Below are 18,665 nucleotides of genomic sequence, written 5' to 3'. Positions count from 1 at the left end.
ACAGAAGTCAACAGATCATATTCCATCATGCCTATCTTGTTTTCTATGTATCTGAATGACCACCAAGCCTCTTTGGACCCATGAAGTGGGGAAACTAGTACTTCAGAACCGTGTCTGGAGGGCGTGCTGTAGGTTGGTGCACCTAATAGTTTGATCTCGTAATTGAGGGTTGCTCTGGGAGATGAGCGCTGCTTAATCGCTGAGTGCTGCTATTTGAGCTAATGGCTGATTGGGCGTTTTGAAAGCTTTCCATGAGGTGAGGGGACTCTTTGTCCCTTATTAACATGAACTAGCTAATCAGTATGCTGGTAAAGTGATTGCATCATAATCAAAGAATACCATGACAACAAACAAAGCTGTCTGGGGACAAACATAGCAAGTTTGTATTGGGAGCTCCATAGGAGACTTGTAAATATAGCTATTTTAGCTTTTTTTTATTATTTTTTTAGCACAGCTGACATCACCACTCGCTGAAAATGAGGAATTCTTTGGATGATGGGAAAAGTGAAATAATGAACTATTTATTAATTTATTATTATCCATAGGAGACTTCTTTTTTTTTAGCACAGCTAACATCACCACTCGCTAATAAAGCTGAAAATCAGGAATTCTTTTGGATTCTTTGGGAAAAGTGAAATAATGGATGAATAATGAATAATCCATTTTTATTAATTTATTTTGCATACTTCCAAATGTTGCATATTTTCCATTGATCAAAATAATGTAATGAGTGTGTTTTCCTGCCATCTGAAGAGAGAACGACCCGCGTGGGGGGAACATCTCAGCCTCTCATAATGTGACCTCATTTCACATAAATAACACTTAAATGACATCCTCATGTAATGGTTGCACTGAAGTGTCACACAACAGAATATCACGTTACGGTGTACCAATAACAAAGCCCTAATGGCCAGGGCGGTGGGATGGCCATGGGTCAACGTTTACACACATTACACACATTTCCTTCAAGCTGGGACAAACTGCTGTGATGGGAGCCCAAATTGTCACAAAGTGACAAAATCACTATAAAGTCATGAAATATCTGTTTGGCCGAGACAGGGGTACCACAGCACATGACTTAATTAGCAATGCATTAACGTGAAGGTCGTTGTAATCAAGCCGTCAAAGTGGAGAGGTTGAGGGAGCTCCCGCAGCCAGAACAGGTAATTGGAAGGTAGATTGGGCTGTAAAGGACTGATTACCTGAAGGGAATCACTCTCTTAGATCACAAATGGCGATGGTGGAGATGACCGGAAACTTGAAATGATTTCATTGGAAAAGACCAGAGGGCTGGGGGCGAGGAGTGTGTGTGTGTGTGTGTGTGTGTGTGTGTGTGTGTGTGTGTATGTGTGTGTGTGTGTGTGTGTGTGGACTGATGGGGATTGGCCAGGGGGTAGTATAGGGGGAGGGAGAGGTAGACTCCTCCACTGATGAGCTGAAAGGAGGATGGTATATATTAGGGGGAAGATGCACGACTTCGACCAGACCATCAATCCACTGTTACTGCCCCGCACAAGAGAGAGAGAGAGAGAGAGAGAGAGAAAGAGGGAGAGAGAGAGAGCAAGAAGGAAGACAAGAAGCAGACAGAGAAGAGAGATAGTGGTCAAGAACAGAGCTGTCGAGGTGGTCTTTGCCAGCAACAACCGGTGTCAGCAAAAACAAACTCAGATCCAGCCCCGATAACCAGAGAGAGCCAGCATGCGTGTGTTGCCAGTGCTGCTGCCCCTGCTGCTGTGTGCCGTGGTGGGGGTGACCCAGGTGAGGGCGGAGGTGAAGGCGGTGAAGCTGTGTGGGAGAGAGTTCCTGAGGGCCGTGGTCTACACCTGCGGAGGCTCCCGCTGGAGGAGGCTGCTCTCCGAACCTGACATGGAGGGTGAGTCCACTTCTAGTTCTTTCTCTCCTCATCCTTACCCTCCTTTTATACCCTTTTTCTGTCAGCCTGCTTCAGCTTTTACAGCTGGTCTGACGTGTCAGACATCACATTTGTACCTGTCCCTCCGTAGTTCAACTTCATTCACACTTCTGACCTTACTTCTAGAATTATTTCACTTGATCAGCTTTTACAACAAACAACAAACCTTGCCTTGATGCTCCATCCAATGCATCTGAGTCAGTCTGTCTGTATGGTGCTGCTGTACGGCAGCATCTTTCCAGACACCCTATCTCCAGTGGGTGTGCAGGCAGGCAAGCAGGCAGGCAGGCAGGCAGACAGGCAGGCAGTCAGGTAGATAGGCAGGCAGACAGGCAGGCAGTCAGGTAGATAGGCAGGCAGCGAGCGGGCAGGTAGGCAGGCAGGCAGACAGGCAGTCAGATATAGGCAGGCAAGCAGACAGGAAGGCAGTCAGGTAGATAGGCAGGTAGCGAGCGGGCAGGCAGTCAGGCAGGCAGACAGGCAGGCAGTCAGGCAGATAGGCAAGCAGGCAGGCAGTCAGACGGGCTGGCTGGCAGGGAAGCAAGCGGGTGGGCAGACAAGCAGGCGGGCAGGCAGGCAGGTGGTCTGGTCGGCAGGGAAGCAGGCAGGCAGGCGGGCAGACAAGCAGGCGGGCAGGCAGGCGGGCGGGCGGCAGGCGGGCGGCAGGCAGGGAAACAGGCGGTCAGGCAAGCAGCTGCGAGGCTGACCAGGTCATGGGGCTCTGGACAATTATAGCCAAAGGAAGAACCCATGTCTCATCTGATTATGTGCTGCTATCATGGGGGCAGCAGCCTGCTCTCGTTGGGCAACATACACAGGCTAACCCAGTTAGCGTATCAGTCATGCCCATTAGCATCAGTTAGAGGTGAAGACAGAAGATAGATAGCACTGAGTCGGCCATTTGGGATTTCCTTATTTGGTAGGAACATGCATAGCAATTACATATGATTGGTCGTCGTACAGATAAGATATCATTTACAGTCAGTGAGCTGTCAGATATGAAAAACACTGACCTAGATACACAGTGAGGAAGAAAATGTATTTTTACACTGACTGCTTTTCTCCTGATCCAGTCCATTTTGTACAGTAAGAGTAGAATCTAACAGGAGTGATGGTTTGTATATGAACAGTGTAATAACATGTTCTATTGCCGTGTGATATCATGTCTATGTATGATATTGAACGGGGCGATGACGGAGGTACCCTCTTGTGTCACATGTGCAGATTTGGCCACTGGGGAGCAGGACAGCTTGGAGGGTCTCAGTACCAGTCTGGGGTCAGAGTTGACCCGGCGGGACCTCAACAACATGCTGACCACCGTGTGCTGCAAGGTGGGCTGCAGGAAGAGCGAACTGGCCTTCCTCTGTTGAGGCCCGGGGGGGACGGACAGCCAGGGTGGTCTCTCTTTCATCCCTTCAAAAACAGACTCACTCTCTTCCTCTCTAAACCTTACCAAAACCTAGAAAAAAATGAATGTAAGGTATTATATTATATCAAATCACAATACTTGCACAGAACAATCAAAGTAGACCTATGATGCGATAATCACCCACAGCTTTTAGATTGCTTTTAGTTGTAGTTGTTTATGATAGGCCTAGAACGTGGAGGTTTAGGAGACTTTGACTTACTGTGTTGATGTGTGTGTGGATGACGTCCTCTGAGTCAGTCAGGGTGTGTGTGCACAGGAAGAGGAACCTGCCTCGTGTCCATGAGAGAGTTAAGAACCAAATCTACTTTTTGAAAATACTTGTCATGATTGTATTGTATTTTTTGCTAGCCTTGTCTTAATAAATGTTCTTGCATATGCTTGACATGGGTGTGGAATGAATCGTTGTACTGTATTAATGCTGTTACTGGGAGCCGAGCGGCACCACCTCCGAGTGATGTCACAACAGAGTGATGTTGCAGTCTGCTGTGGATCCCAGCAATGCTCTGATCACAGCATTTGTCTGCGAGCACCAGAATACAAAGAGTGTGCAGACAAAAAGGACCATGCCGCAATACCTTCCCTTTCAAAGCGCTTTCTGTCAAGTGTTGAGATGAAATATGAGGTAAGACCTTGGTAAGACTTTTATTCAAAGTAAGATGGGCCAATGATATCATATGAAAGACAATGTTCTGGAGATAAAGGACTACTTCAGAGAATGGGAAAGGTATTTTTTAGCATAGCCCACAGTTTCTAAGGTAATGAGTGGTTCAAAATTCCAGTTAACTTCCAGAGGGGAGAAACTAAGTGGGCATGCTGTACCAGCAAACCCATGTTGAATTTCTGACTAAAATGTGGTTTGGGTAAGGGTTAGGTTTGGGGTTGGGGTGAAGGGGTTGGTTAGGGTTAGGGTGAAGGGGTTGGTTAGGGTTAGGGTTAAGGTCAGTTTTTAGTCTGGTTGTCAGCAAGATGTTTGTCAGGAGGGTCCCTTTCGTCTCACCCCCCAGGGTACTACATTGTACGGACATTAATGTAACAGAGGGCAAAACAAGTGATCATTTATACTCCTATTTTATTTCCAAGAAAACTCACATTGATTGAACATCTTGAACAATTATCACATAGTGGTCATCCTGCATACGTTTAAAACATCAGATTGGAACGTTTTTTTCTCATTAGTACGGTACATTACATTAAACAATTGCATATTCAGTATCCTGTGCATTGGATAACACAAATAGATTAAATAACAAATATCTATCTTTATATATATATATATATATATATATATATATATATATATATATATATAAATTAAACAAACATAAATATGTACAATACATGAAATTCAGACCTTTTGAATAAAACTATAAGGCTGATCCAATAACAAATTACATTTCTGTCTCATCACTCCCACTGCAGCACACGTTCATAGACAACAGCTCAGGGGTGCATGTCTGGAGTGAATAGAATCTATTTCCGATGTTCATATTACCAAGTAAGGCTTCGACACAAAGTAAATAGTACAACACAAACCCATTATTGTGTTGTGCATCACAACCCAAAACGGGTGTTGGAATATTGAATAAAGCATATCAGAGGTGAGAACTTGTTTCAGTTACTGTGTGAAATAGAGTGGGATTCTGTATATATTTGGTGAGTAGCCAACCAATGCATAGTGTTATTCTAGTGGCAAAATTTTCTATATCATTTCTGTCTACAGAATATGAAGCGTACAATAAGTCTTGTAATGCTCAAATCATGATTTGAATGTATATGAACAGTGTTTCTGCCCTTCAGATGTAAAGTTAGATATGAAACAACAGGCAGACATGCAGTAGGTCCAGGTTTACTAAGCGTTTACCTCTTAGAAGTAAGGTTTGCATCCGTTTTTTCAATACGGGATAAAACACTAAAATAAAAAAATAAAAAACACTAAAACATAAAAATGCAAACATTGCATCTGCTGTAAACACATTAGTAAAATCTGCCCTATAACGTCTGTTAAATGTGACCGACATTCAACACAAGGATAGCTTATACAGTAGATATATAATTCAATAAAAAGATCGCTCCATACACACAAGTCCAGCTCATCATTTTTATTGGTTTTGGAAAGAAGCAAACGAAGTTTCTCAGTTCATCTCAACATTGTCTGTACAAACGCAGCTTGCACATATGGTTAAGAACAAACGCTACAGAACCCAAAAGCAGCCTGGCTTAGCACACACACAGACACACTCCCTGTTCTCCTCTCGGTTAGCCTGGGCCTAGGACCCTCAGTGGGGCACATCACTTCAGTACTATATGCAGACATACATGTATAACGTTACCCATAGTGTAACACGTCACCTGAATCCTCCATCAGAAACAGGAGCAGGTTCTCTCATGAGCTAGTTCACTCGTTGGGTGGAGTGACAAAAGATTCAAGGAAAGTGTTACTCACTAAACTGCTATAAAGGGCCGCATTCCACCATCCATAGGAATTCATTCATGTCTTAGATACAGGTGACCAACTTTATGGTCAGAGTTATGCGAGTGAGTGTAATCACAGCGCAGTGCTCTCTAACACACGTCTATGACAGTTCTCAAAGGGCTATGGATGGTGACATGTAGCACATATATTAGGCTGGCATACTCACGATGCCCACATAGAGACAATCAGCTCAATGTCACACACACTTTGTTCTCTATGTCGAATATCAGAGCATTCAGGAAGTTAAACATCAGCACAGTGTTCTTCACATGAAACAAGAGGGGTTGTTTTTCCGTTCTTTTTTTTTCTTTTCTTTTTTTCTTCCATTTTAAAAATATTCAGCTTATTTCTCTCTTAGAGGACTGTCTGGAGAACACACATACAATACAAAAAGCATTTTGGTCGTCTAACCTCACCTCCAAAACCTCCATCAAGTCATCTCACAGAGACCATTACCATATGCAAAATAAAGCCATGGATTCAAGCGCTGGTTGGTTTTCTATCAGGGGAGTGGTCATGCTGTTAATGCAGAATAATGATGCACTGGGGGTGGGGCGGGGTCAGGGGTCAGGTAGGAACACATTGAAGTGAATGGAAATAGGTTGTAGAATGTTCAAAGCTGACTGACGATCCAGGTTATAGGTATTACTGGAGCTCTACAGTACATAACACTGCTTTCATAAAGCATGACGCATTCAGGGAGATATTCATCTTCTTCTTCTGTTTAAACCCCCGCACCCATATATAGTAGCTCAAATCTTCTGTTGCACTTGAGTTAAAAAATTATATCTGAAATAAATTCAAAAAATTATACCTTATACATTATATACTGTACATAGGTTACCCAACTACACAGATAACAAAAAAAAAGAATTCAAATATTTATACCTTTAAGGATTCTAAATTGTGATACCATTCAAATTCTATTCATATACAGAATCACATACTTTTTACAACAGATCATTATCATCAATAAATAAAAATAGAATGCTGTAATGTACTCTGAAGTCTACCACTGCCGTCTCGTGGACAACAGAAAGGCTATTTGACAATACAAGGAAAACACCAAACGCCCTTTAAGATATATATTATCAATTTAAAATGACACTTTGTACAGGTTTTTTTTCTTAAGGGAAAACTTTTTTTTTTTTTTTGAATATTGCAACCAGGAATTGAGTAATCATTGCAACTGCCTGACTATTTTAGACCTCATATTTTTTGGGAGGAAAAATGAAGGAAGTATATGTTTGATCAGGTATTCAGTGCTTTCAAAGGACAAGAAAAAGGAAAAGTATAGTATAGTATAGACTCCACCATGACCCTTACCTAACCCTAACGCTAACCTAACCTCTTACCTTAACCGTTTTAAAGCTCAACTTGGGCTGATGCCAGAGTCAGGGCGTCCCAGTTAACATTTCCAGTACGGTTGACTCAACGACACAGCCATAACTATATTTCCATGCTTCCTGATCCTCTCTTTGTCTCATGTCTTAACTCGCTGATGCGTCTAATACAACTGTTCTGTGGTGGTTATATTGTGGTTGCATTGTGGTTGTATTGAGGTTGAGTCGTGGTTGAGTAGAAGTCAGGCAGCTGCAGTGACAGTAACAGAGTAGAACACCACCAACAGGTTAGAGGAGGGAGAGAGACAGAGGCGTACATTGGACTGGAGGGGGGAAACCTTGTTGTCTAACTGCAGCAATACAGATGTTCTGAAATGAATACATTTTACAAATACAATAATTACACCCTAAAACGTTCCACGACGCTATATGCAAGTTATACAATACTGCTGGGTAGGCTGCGTGGCCTGTCTCACTGGTTTAGAAAGGGGTCCATGGGGTCTGTCTGTCTGTCTGTCTGTCTGTCATGTCTGTCTGTAGGGGTCTGTGGTGGTGGTGTTGATCTGTCCTCTGCTCGAGCTGTCATACTCTGTCCATTGAGATGATCTTCAGTGTATTTGTTCAGTAGTATTGTTCAGTAGTGTGGATGAGTTAGTTGTCTGCCAAGTATTTTCCTGAAAATGACAAACATGCTCTGGTTACGTGTGAATGCTTTATGTGTGAATGGAATTGTTACATCCAAGTAATAGAACATCTAAGACATACAGTACAGTATGATCATATTGTAGGCTATTCCTGCAGCTTAACGACATCAATGAATATCATGTTTGAGCTAATCATACATTCGATAAAAGTACAGTCGCAAAAGATAACCAGACACCTATGAAGTTGACATCTCATTGTTGAGTGTCCCATACCAGGGGAGGCTGGTGGAGGTACAAATTGGAGGACCTGTGTGTTTGATACCATTCCTCATTCCGTTCCATGCATTACAATGAGCCTGTCCTCCTATTTCTACCTCCACCAGCCTCCCCTATCCCATACACAATACACGTTGGGCAGTGACTGACCTGCGGCAAACCTCTTCTTGATGAGGGAGAAGCGGTACCCTGGTCCTGCCAGCTCTATGTCACAGCCTGAGAGAGTGCTGCCCTCACTGGTGAACTGCACGGCCAGCGGAGACGGCTTACTGGGGCCCTCCGTCAACAGGAACCGCGCCAACAAAGAGCCTACACCTGGACACAGAGACAGAGAGAGACTCAACATACAGTAGGCTACACACGTCTACACCCATACACACACACACACACACTATTGCATTGTGTTGTCAATCCTATTGGGCAATTGTTAGGGCTGGGAATTGCATGGGATCTCACAACATCATATTATTAAGATACTGTACATAGGCTGTGATTCAATGCATATTGCGATACTCGATCTACTTGATCTAATTGCTTTTTGAAGCTACGATATAATGCGATTCAAGTTGTTTTCATTTGATGATGGGAAACAGTTGAATCATGTGTAGAACATGTTTTTCTTTAAAAAAAAAAGAAAAAACACAACCTGTAAAATAAATAATAAAGTTTACCTCAGAAAAAAAAAAGTCAAACTCCGAGTCAAAGTTTCAATACAGAATCACAGAAAATAATATCGCAATACTCAACTGTATCAATATTTTCCCCCACCACTAGCAAGCATGGGTTCAATGCCCGAAAATACACTCTCCCAAATCCAGTTAACAGTCAGACTCAACAAGCTAAGATGGTTGTATTCTGAGAGATACGATTTTGTTCCATCTCTACGGTTGTATTAGAGTCCAGTGTTGCACAACATCCCTGATTCTCTTAGCTTTACATTAGTGATGTGCAACGGGCAATGTGATACTGCTGATTCCTCCAGAGGCTCGAGTAGAAGCAACATTTACCTCCATTTTCAGATTTCTGGGATATATCTGGAATCTTCCACAGGATTCTCTGCTGCTCCGCATTCCTGTCAGAACACACGCCAAAGTGAATCTCAGCTCTGTCAATAACAAATCCTTATCTGTCAATAACAAATCCTTACACTTGTTTACATGGTGTACAAGTTATCTGAGTATGCTGTACATACCAGGGGAGGCTGGTGGAGGTCAAAATCTGTAATGCATGGAACAGAATGAGGAATGGTATCAAACACGCATGCACCATTCCGGACCATGCATTACAATGAGCCCGTCCTCCGATTCCTACCTCCACCAGCCTCCACTGGTACATATACTGTATATTGCAGCATGGCGGGGTAAAGTAGCTTGCACTTAGCAGGAATGGAAAATCACGACCCTCCACTTGCCAACCGGCCACACAACAGTAGCTACAGCCCCTAGAGACTAAACTCCCTTGGTGCAAATGCTAATAGGCTAATCCAGGGTTCCTTACAATATCGATGACTCTGGCTCAAGGACTTGTGTTCCTACCATGCGGCGGGGGGAAGCACAGCCTGCAGCTTGGTGACCCCTCCATCCACAGGGATCAGGAACTGGACGTTGTTGAGGGCCATGGGCGTGGTCATGGCGTCTCCGTTGTATTTGTAGTCTATTCTGAGGTCGGTGCTGGTTGGATCACACCGCCAGCTCACCGCCAGGTTCAGGGGTGTCGACTGGAGACCCTGTGCTGATACCTGAACGCCAACCAGTCAAACAAAACAGTTCCATTTACTGGCTAGGGACAACTGCTTCACACACACACACCACGGTTACAACTTCTTTTGATGCCCGGGGCGTCGCAGTGAGATGACATCATCAGCTCATCGTATGACGTGCGTGTATAAAAATAGGTGGCAGAGTCGCAGGGAGATGACGTCACCTGATATTTGAGCATGTCCACGTTGTAGTAGGTGGCCTGGGGCTTCTGCTCGGCCACCTTCTTCAGATGGGTCATCAGGTTTGGCATGTTCACCCAGAAGTCTTTACAGTCGGCTTTGGGTTGCGTGGTTGTGTCACTGCCGCAACAGACAACACAGCAGAACGTCAAGGACCATGAGGGAAGAAGACCACCGCCAGAGGATGCTCTGGGTGTTCCATACATACGTCGTGTATTTAGTGGGAATTTGATGTATGATATTGTGTTTGTATGGCGTTAGGTGTACAAGTATGTCCTCGTTGTCTTACGACATGTGCCGTCGGCCATTCTAGCGTGACCTGCGTCGCCTGGATGACCGATCAGAGTCACGCTACCCGTCATAAGACAACGGGCATGGCCTGTCATGGTGTGGATGCTCCAGGTGGAGAGGCTGGTGGAGGTAGACATTGGAGGACGGGGCTCATTGTATTGCATGGAACGGAATGAGGAGTGGTTTCAAACACATGTATTTGATATGTGTTTTGATGCCATTCCTCATTCCGTTCCATGCATGACCAAGAGCCCGTCCTTCCGATGTCTACCTCCACCGGCCTCCCTTGGTGTCATGTATGACTGGGTGTTATGGTGTGAGGGTCTTTACCAGCACAAGAGCTGGGGGTTAGGCAGCACATGCTCCAGACGGCTGTAGTTGGTTATGCTGAAGGTTAGCACGGCGGGGGCGGGGTTATTGGCAAAGTGCCGGGTGATCCCCGCTGGAAACGACAGCACCATCTCGCCTGTGATCTTCACAACACACCTTTATAGGACAGGGGAGGAGGAGGAGGAGGAGGAGGTTAGAGAGCACAAGAGAGAGAGAGGGAGAGAGAGAGAGATACAGAGAGAGATAGAAGGGGGGGAGAGAGAGAGAGGGAGAGAGAGAGTGAGAGAGAGAGAGAGAGAGAGAGCGCGCACATGAGAGAGAGAGAGAGAGAGGGAGAGAGAGAGAGAGACAGAGAGAGATAGAAGGGGGGGAGAGGGGGGGAGAGAGAGAGAGTGAGAGTGAGAGACAGAGAGAGAGTGCGCACATGAGAGAGAGAGAGAGAATCCACTCCAAGCCGATCTCATCTCCTGACACAGTGAGGGGGGGGGGTCAGCGTGTGTGTGGACGTACTTGTTGGGGTCGGCTCCTTTGAAGAAGGCGTTGACCGTCTCTGTGAAGGCTGCCGCCACAGGGAGGGTGTCCTGGGCCCCCATGGTGAGAGGGCTGGGCCCCCTGGAGCAGCCTGGAGAAATACACCACACAGAGACTTTAATATGAATACACAGAGTTGGGTAAAGGGGGGGCAGGGAGGGGGGGGGGCGGGGTGTTGGGGGGGGGGGGGGGGGGGACTCAGGCAGAGAGACAGTAGCGAAGAGAGAGAGAGACAGAATGAGAGAGAGAGAGGGAGAGGAAGGCTTGGAGCATCACACACAACCCATGTCCCATAAGTCCTCACAAACCATCGAATCTACCCTGGGAGGCTGGCGGTGGTAGAAATCGGAGGGCCCGTCCTCCGATTTCTACCTCCACCAGCCTCCCCTGAAATCGACTACACTCATCTCGTGTTCCTGTCCTAGTCACTGACACTACACCTCTATCTCTGTCCTGAAGTCTTCACCGGCCTGTGATCCATCTCCTACTCTCTCTACCAGCAGTGTATGGATGAAGATGGACAACCAAAGAGTGGGTGGAAAACCAGTGTGATTTAAATGACAGCCATCTAAATGAGAACCAATAGAGTTGTGATGGTGAGGCTGACAGGTGGAACACTAGCAGTGGGTGGAGGTGCATGTGTACCTGCATGTGTAGACAGTTACATCTATAGAGCAGGGGAGGCTCGTGGAGGTAGAACTCGTTGTAATGCATGGAATGGAATAAGGAATGGTATTCATCACACATGGACACGTGACGGACACCATTCCTCACTCCATTCCATGCATTACAGTGAGCCTGTCCTCCGATTTCTACCTCCAGTGCTATAGAGTTGGTTACACCCTACTCCCATTAACACCAATTCATTTGGCATGATCTCCATTCCCTTGCTTAGAACATTGAATTGTAAACAGTTGAAGACTCCCAATTGAAGATAAATCACTATTTGGATACCAGATAAAGTCCCTCAACACTGTTGTATATATGTGCTTGTACATCAGGGGAGGCTGGTGAAGGCAGAAATCGGAGGTCGGGCTCATTGTAAATGAATGGAATGGAATGAGGAATGGTATCAAACACGTGTTTGATACCATTCCTCATCCATTCATTACAGTGAACCCGTCCTCTGATTTTTACCTACACCAGCCTCCCCTGATGAACACTAACATCCAATTTCACTCTATCTGAAGACTGATAAGGTTACATGAGGAAGGTTGTGATTAAGGTACACTGAAAAGCACAGAGAAGACAAAAACAGAGACAGAAAGAAAGAGCTAGATAGAGAGAGAGAGAGAGAGAGAGAGAGAGAGAGAGAGAGAGAGAGAGAGAGAGAGAGAGAGAGAAGCATGCGGTTTCCAGACATGCTGTGAATGCTGAATCACTCTGACAAGATCAGAGAGCCAAAGATCAAAATCAAAGCTCAAGAGACCAGAGAGAGTGGCTCCAAAAAAAAGAGGACACACACACACACACACACACATACATACATACACACACACACACACACACACACACACACACACACATACACACACAAAAAGAAAAACGGAAAAAAAATATATATTAGTAGAGTACGTGAATAACGATGATCTTTAAGGAAGCGGCGGGCGGCCACCGTCGTGAAATGAGAACGAATGACGCGAGGAAAAGGAGTGGGAGGAAGACATGGGGGCCGGAGCGCTGGCTGCATATGGGGGGGGGGTTCAGGAGTTAGCTTGGGTGATGGGGGAGGGTGGGGGGGGGAGGAGAAGGAGAGGGAGAGGGAGGGGAGGGAAAGCTTGCACAGATGAGCCTCAGGTGAGTGTGCTCTACTGTCAGCCCCTTTGTGCAGACACAACTTACCTTCAAAGGTTAAATAAAACTTCCCTCTGTCAAACCAGACCAGGGAAGGCTGGTCACTCTCTGTGTAGGGGGGGGGGAATGGGAGGAGGGTAGGGGAGAGCGGGAGGAGAGGAGGAGGAGGGGAGGAGGGAGAGTGGGTGAGGAGGGTGAGGGGGGGGGGAGAGAAGGACAGTAGCGTGAGTCACATGGCAGGTCTATTAAACATCACAGTGAGGTCGGGGAGGGGAGGGGGGAGGGGGGCGGTCAGGCACAGAGGGCACAGGCAAGATATTACTCTGCCAGGATAGAATAGGACGTGTGTGTGTGTGTGTGTGTGTGTGTGTGTGTGTGTGCGTGTGTGTTTTGCATGTGTGTGTGCGCATGTGTGTGTGTGTGTGTGATTTGCGCGTGTGTGTGTGTGTGTGTGTGCGTGTGCGTGTGTGTGTGTGTGCGTGTGTGTGTGCGTGTGAGGGGGGAGTGGGTTTCGGCGGGTGGCGGCCAGAATAGGTGCAGTGAGGTGAGGTGTCTCTCTTTATGCTGGTGGTGGTGGTGGTGATGGTGGTGGTGGTGGTGATGGTGGGTTTGTGGGGACTTGAAGAGAAGAAGCCAAGCCTGGAGGGGGGCTGTGTCGGGGATACCAGCAGATTGTTCATACCCGCATGTCCAATACACATCTAAACAGACCATACTAGTCATACACATCCATAAGGGACGCTCTGAGTGGTCTTCTTCATTATATCTTATTGTATTCATGTCTGTCTGGCAAAAATGCTGGCACAACGTCAGTGGCAATCATATATCCATCAGTAGGCTTTTTGTCTTACGAAACAGATGGGGCTGCCTGCTGTAGCTGGTGATGCCAGCAGGGGGCAGAGATGAGGAGTGGAATCAGGAGTGGAGGAGGGGTTGTGGACAAGGTGTGCTGACTGACTGAAGCTTGGCTGAAGCCAGGGGATGGAGTGAGAGAAAGAGTGGGGGGGGGGGGGGGGAGGGGGGGTGAGGGGTAAGAAGAAAGAGTGTGTGGGGTGGATGTGGAGAATAGGGAGGCAGGTGTGTGTGCTAGTCTAGTGGAGGGGGGTGTTGTTGACAGGATGAGGGCCAGGGGTTGAGTGAGGGTGTTTTGAGGGTGGGGGGTGGGGGTGGGGGGGGCGGGGGTTGGGGTCGGGGTGGGGTGGGGTGGGGGGTCAGGTCACTGGAGAGTTCACTGTGTGGGGGGGCTGCGTTGAACTCCTCTCAGAGAGGGAGAGGAGAGGATGATATCATGAATACCAAACAGCTGGAGTGCCACCAGGTCCTATTCTCCTGCCAGACTTCCAACCAGGCGAGGCTCTGTGCAGAGCAGGACACCCTCATCTGACAAGACTGTGTGTGTGTGTGTGTGTGTGTGTGTGTGTGTGTGTGTGTGTGTGTGTGTGAGAGAGAGAGAGAGAGAGAGAGATAGACTGTCTGTGTGTGTCTGGATCTGGAGTTCTCACAGATAGCAGCTCTTCAGACACACTTATTACTTACTTACACACACACACACACACAGACCTACACACACTGCTTACTTACCCACACAGACCCCCCCCCCCCCCACACACACACACACACACACACGGCATGCTCAAACTTGGAAGACACTGCACTCCGTCCATACACACTCACAAACAATGACCGTGTCATCAGTCAAAAAGGACGTTGCCATGGGGATGTTGGCAGGACAACCACAGATGTACAGTCATAAAAGACACAGAACAGAAAGGAGGACGTGTGGGAGGATGAGGCAGGGATGCATGGGGTTTTAGCTTCCTGAAAAAAAGTTAGCCCTGGGATGCTCCTCATTCCATACAGGTTTTGTCTGTGTGGATTTTCATTTGCTAACTATTGCAGCATTTGAATGCAATTGATGAGAGAGAGAGAAATAGAGAGAAAGAAAGAGAGAGTGAGAGAGAGAGAGTGAGAGAGAGAGGAGAGAGAGAGAGGAGAGAGAGAGAGTGAGAGAGAAAGAGCAAAATGTGTGAAGGAAATAATGGCCAAAATAAATTAAAAAGGAATAAAGCTCCATGGTATATACTGTAGCACTCCTTTTGAAATGGAGAAAATGAAATCTGTGGCATCTCCCTATACCTGGGGAGGCTGGTGGAGGTAGAAATCGGAGGACAGGCTCATTGTAATGCATGGAATGGAATGAGGAATGGTATCAAACACGTGTTCATCATTCCATGCATTACCATTCCTTATTCCATTCTCAACCATGTGTTGGATACCCTCATTTCATTCCATGCATTACAATGACCCTGTCCTCCAATTTCTACCTCCACCAGCCTCCCCTGCCCTCTACAGTAAATCAGTACACCACCTAGCACCCTGTGATGACTGACATCAGTACACAAAGCACAACAACAACTCTCATGGATGACCTATGACCCTTCAATGTCAAATGCATCCTGGGTAATAGGGATCAGACAAGCAACAAAGCTTGCAAGGACACCGGAACACACCACCCCCACCCCCACCCCCACCCCCACCACTCAGATGGGGTCAGGACTATACTGTACCTGCCAGCGCATCAAAGTGCCTCTCAAACGTGGGCAGTTTGTCTACAAAAGCATCATCTTCTGACATCACAACAAACGATAGCCCAAACGGACACAAGGACAAAGACAAGAGCAAAACAAAAGAAAACAATGGAAATCAAATAAAGGAAAACATAAATCAAGAAATAACAATGGGAACTAAAACACAGTTTCACACGTTCGTAGAAACTTCAAACTGAAATATTGTGAATTAAAAGAATACATACAAAAATAAAATAATACAGAATAATAATATAATAAACAAATTACTGACTAGAAACATCTATGCATATGATGCTGTACACCTTCAAAAACAAAAATCTACCAATCTATCTATCTATCTATCTATCTATCTATCCATCTAACTAACCAACAATTAATAAATAATGCATTCTGTATTTAGCAATGATAGCAAACCGCACCATGCTTCATTTACCCTTAAGTACTGATTTCAAATGTCTTTCTGTGGATTTAACACCATCTGGTTCTTTATGGCTCGCTGTAGAGTCTTAACAACAACCAGTAAACTGAAAGTAGGCCACAGCTCTACATTATGTTTCTATCAGCATCAGGATGAATCAGGGGAGGCTGGTGGAGGTAGACATTGGAGGACAGGCTCATTGTAATGCATGGAATGGAATAGGGAATTAGGGGTTTGATACCATTCCTCATTCCATTCCATGCATTACAATGAGCCCGTCCTCCATGTTCTGCCTCCACCAGCCTCCCCTAGTATGTATATGTATCAGTATGTATATACAGAATACAGTATCTACTACTCCATTAATAACAGCAGTGGCTCCATACATTTTACCATCTACTGTATAAGCACTTATAGGCACGTTCAAGTCTAGCAATGTTTGCTCCACTCTCAACAACGCACTTTAAAACAAGAGCATCTTTGTTTAAGAAGTGCATCATCATCAGTACATGATCTGAGTTGAGAGTGGCAGACACTGAGGTGATTGCTACATGAGCACAGAGCAGACCTGCGGTCGAAATGGTATTTGAAATCATTTCAAATACTTTAGCGTTTGCTTGAGTCTGCCAGAGAGTCAACCAGCCGGGGGGGGGGGGGGGGGGGGTTGACACTTTGGGGACTATTCCATTGGTTCCACTGCACCGGGCAAATCAATCAAGCACAGGTATGTATTTGAAATGATTTCAAATACTATTTGAAACCCAGGTCTCAGGCGCAGAGACACTGAGCACACAGACAATAGCACAGCTACCGCAGGTAGTGATGGGAGATGGCGCGCACACACACCTGACACAGACACGGAGAGGTCTTTACCGACGGTGGGCGTGGTGGCGGCGCTCAGGGAGTTGGTGGAGGAGATGGAGGAGGTGCTCTCTGCCCGGGCCAGGGGGGCGACGGGAGGGGGGCTGGACGAGTGGACTGGACCTGGGGGGCTGAAGGGACGACTCTGGAGGGACGGAGGGGAGAGAGAGAGACAGAGAGAGAGAGAGAGAAAGAGAGAGAGAAGAAGTGAGAGAGAGAAAGAGGGAGAGAGAGTGTGTGTGAGAGAGATATTATATATTATTATCTACCTTCTATGTATACCCTTTATATTATTATCTAAGACCAAGATCCACCCTCTGTGGGTCAGTGTTTCTATGTTAAAGCCATCCTCTCAGTTCAACATACATTTTTGTGGGGGTTAAAACTAAAACTAGCAATGATAGCAATCGTACCCCCCCCCCCTCAACAACAACAACCAAGGTTGATAGTGGCACATACCACGTCGCCCACGCTGGGTTTCCCAGGAGGCAGTTTGGGTCGAGAGGATGGGCGTGGCGGGGGAGGGGGTGGGGTGGGGCTGGGGTTGCTGGCAGCAGCTGATGGAGTGGCTGGTCGAGCTGGGGAGGAGGAGCCTGTTCGAGGAGTGGAAGTGGATTAGTCACATGACAGGAAGTCATTCTACTGTCCATCCTGATTCAATCCATGTTTCAACAACATCCATCTATCTATCAATTCAATTCAAATGCTGCATTGGCTTGACTGTTGAGCACATTATTGCCAAATCTACAAATATGATTAAGGATGTACATCGAGCAGAGTGGGCTTTCTGTAATAATAAACCATTTAAATATCAACGTTTTACACGTGATGGGAGTGTTTTGTCAGCCTTCCCTGGAGCAACATTTGGAATAACAGTATACTGTAGCACTAGTGGTGAAACTGACTGACACACCATGCCTTCAACAGCAGTTTGTTTTGTGTGTGTGTGTGTGGGGGGGGGGGTCATAAAACTATGCCACACTGCACTCGGCCAATTTACTGTTTATACTGAGGGACAGTTTTCCCACACTAGGACATGGCATTCCCAGCCAGTATTCCCAGTCTCATCCTGGCTCCAACGTGCTGCATCAGCAGGATAGGGGCGAGTGTGTGTTCAGGCTGGTGTCTGTGGGTCTTGTTCCCTTTGTGTTCAACTAAACGAACCCTTCTCCCCAAGGTCACTTCACAATGACAATACATTACGCACAGAGTCTGGTCAACACTCTCTCTCACTCTCTCTCTCGGTCTACATCAGGGGAGGCTGCTGGAGGTAGAAATAGAGATATTGCATCATAACAATACTGCCTCCATGTCATAAGGTTAGACTGTATAGAGTCCATTTTAACGCATTAATCTCTCAGTATACTATTATCAGTCCCACTATCAGACCAAACGGGGTTTCTTACTTTGTATTTTATATTCATTTGATATGTCTATAAGACCTTTATACTTATATACCAGACTGTATGCCTTATTTTAACCGTTGTTATATTTGTGTGAAGCCCAGTGCATTACATTCATGTACGAAGCATTACATTATTGTTTGATTTGATTAGATTTTTAAGCCTCTCCGTCATGTAATAGCATGATGGCTGTAAAACGGTTCAAATGTACAGTACACTGGGGGACTGACCAGTCTTCACAGTGATATGGAAGTTAATATTAATCTAGCTATATTGAACATGACCATATCTCCTAGTACTCACAGCCATAACTACCATTGAGGACACAGAGGTCATGACCTCTGTATTTTTTAGTCATGTACTGTACATATTCCATAGTATATTTATATTCCCTTATTTATTATGTGAACTATGAAGGTCCATACTCTTGGAC

At 45.9% G+C, this 18,665-nt stretch overlaps 2 protein-coding genes across 5 annotated transcripts in view; one reads left to right on the top strand and one right to left on the bottom strand.

The window, feature by feature from the left end:
- Positions 1–1,698: 1,698 nt before the first annotated feature.
- On the top strand, positions 1,699–3,282 carry insl5a (insulin-like 5a; the record flags this gene model as incomplete). The annotated part of the gene is made up of 2 exons (XM_083670950.1): positions 1,699–1,873; positions 3,137–3,282. 2 exons carry the CDS (start codon positions 1,699–1,701, stop codon positions 3,280–3,282), a joined length of 321 nt encoding a protein of 106 aa, XP_083527076.1.
- Positions 3,283–5,425: 2,143 nt separating this feature from the next.
- sgip1a (SH3GL interacting endocytic adaptor 1a) overlaps positions 5,426–18,665 on the bottom strand; it is a 54,359-nt gene continuing 41,119 nt past the window's right edge. For 2 of the 4 annotated variants that reach the window (XM_083670942.1, XM_083670945.1), the window contains 11 exons: positions 17,289–17,422; positions 16,815–16,974; positions 15,530–15,589; positions 13,011–13,070; positions 11,148–11,259; positions 10,638–10,793; positions 10,001–10,136; positions 9,613–9,815; positions 9,085–9,149; positions 8,228–8,392; positions 5,426–7,831 (listed from right to left, as the gene is read on the bottom strand). In XM_083670942.1, the coding sequence (XP_083527068.1) occupies positions 7,809–7,831; positions 8,228–8,392; positions 9,085–9,149; positions 9,613–9,815; positions 10,001–10,136; positions 10,638–10,793; positions 11,148–11,259; positions 13,011–13,070; positions 15,530–15,589; positions 16,815–16,974; positions 17,289–17,422 (1,274 nt within the window). In that variant the 3' untranslated portion in view covers positions 5,426–7,808. The remainder of the gene's footprint in view (positions 7,832–8,227; positions 8,393–9,084; positions 9,150–9,612; positions 9,816–10,000; positions 10,137–10,637; positions 10,794–11,147; positions 11,260–13,010; positions 13,071–15,529; positions 15,590–16,814; positions 16,975–17,288; positions 17,423–18,665) is intronic. The other 2 variants (XM_083670943.1, XM_083670944.1) reach the window with 2 other exon arrangements.

The sequence above is a fragment of the Argentina silus genome (assembly GCF_951799395.1).
Source record: "Argentina silus genome assembly, chromosome: 6".
NCBI lineage: Eukaryota > Metazoa > Chordata > Actinopteri > Argentiniformes > Argentinidae > Argentina > Argentina silus.
This window is presented reverse-complemented; position numbering and strand designations above follow the sequence as displayed.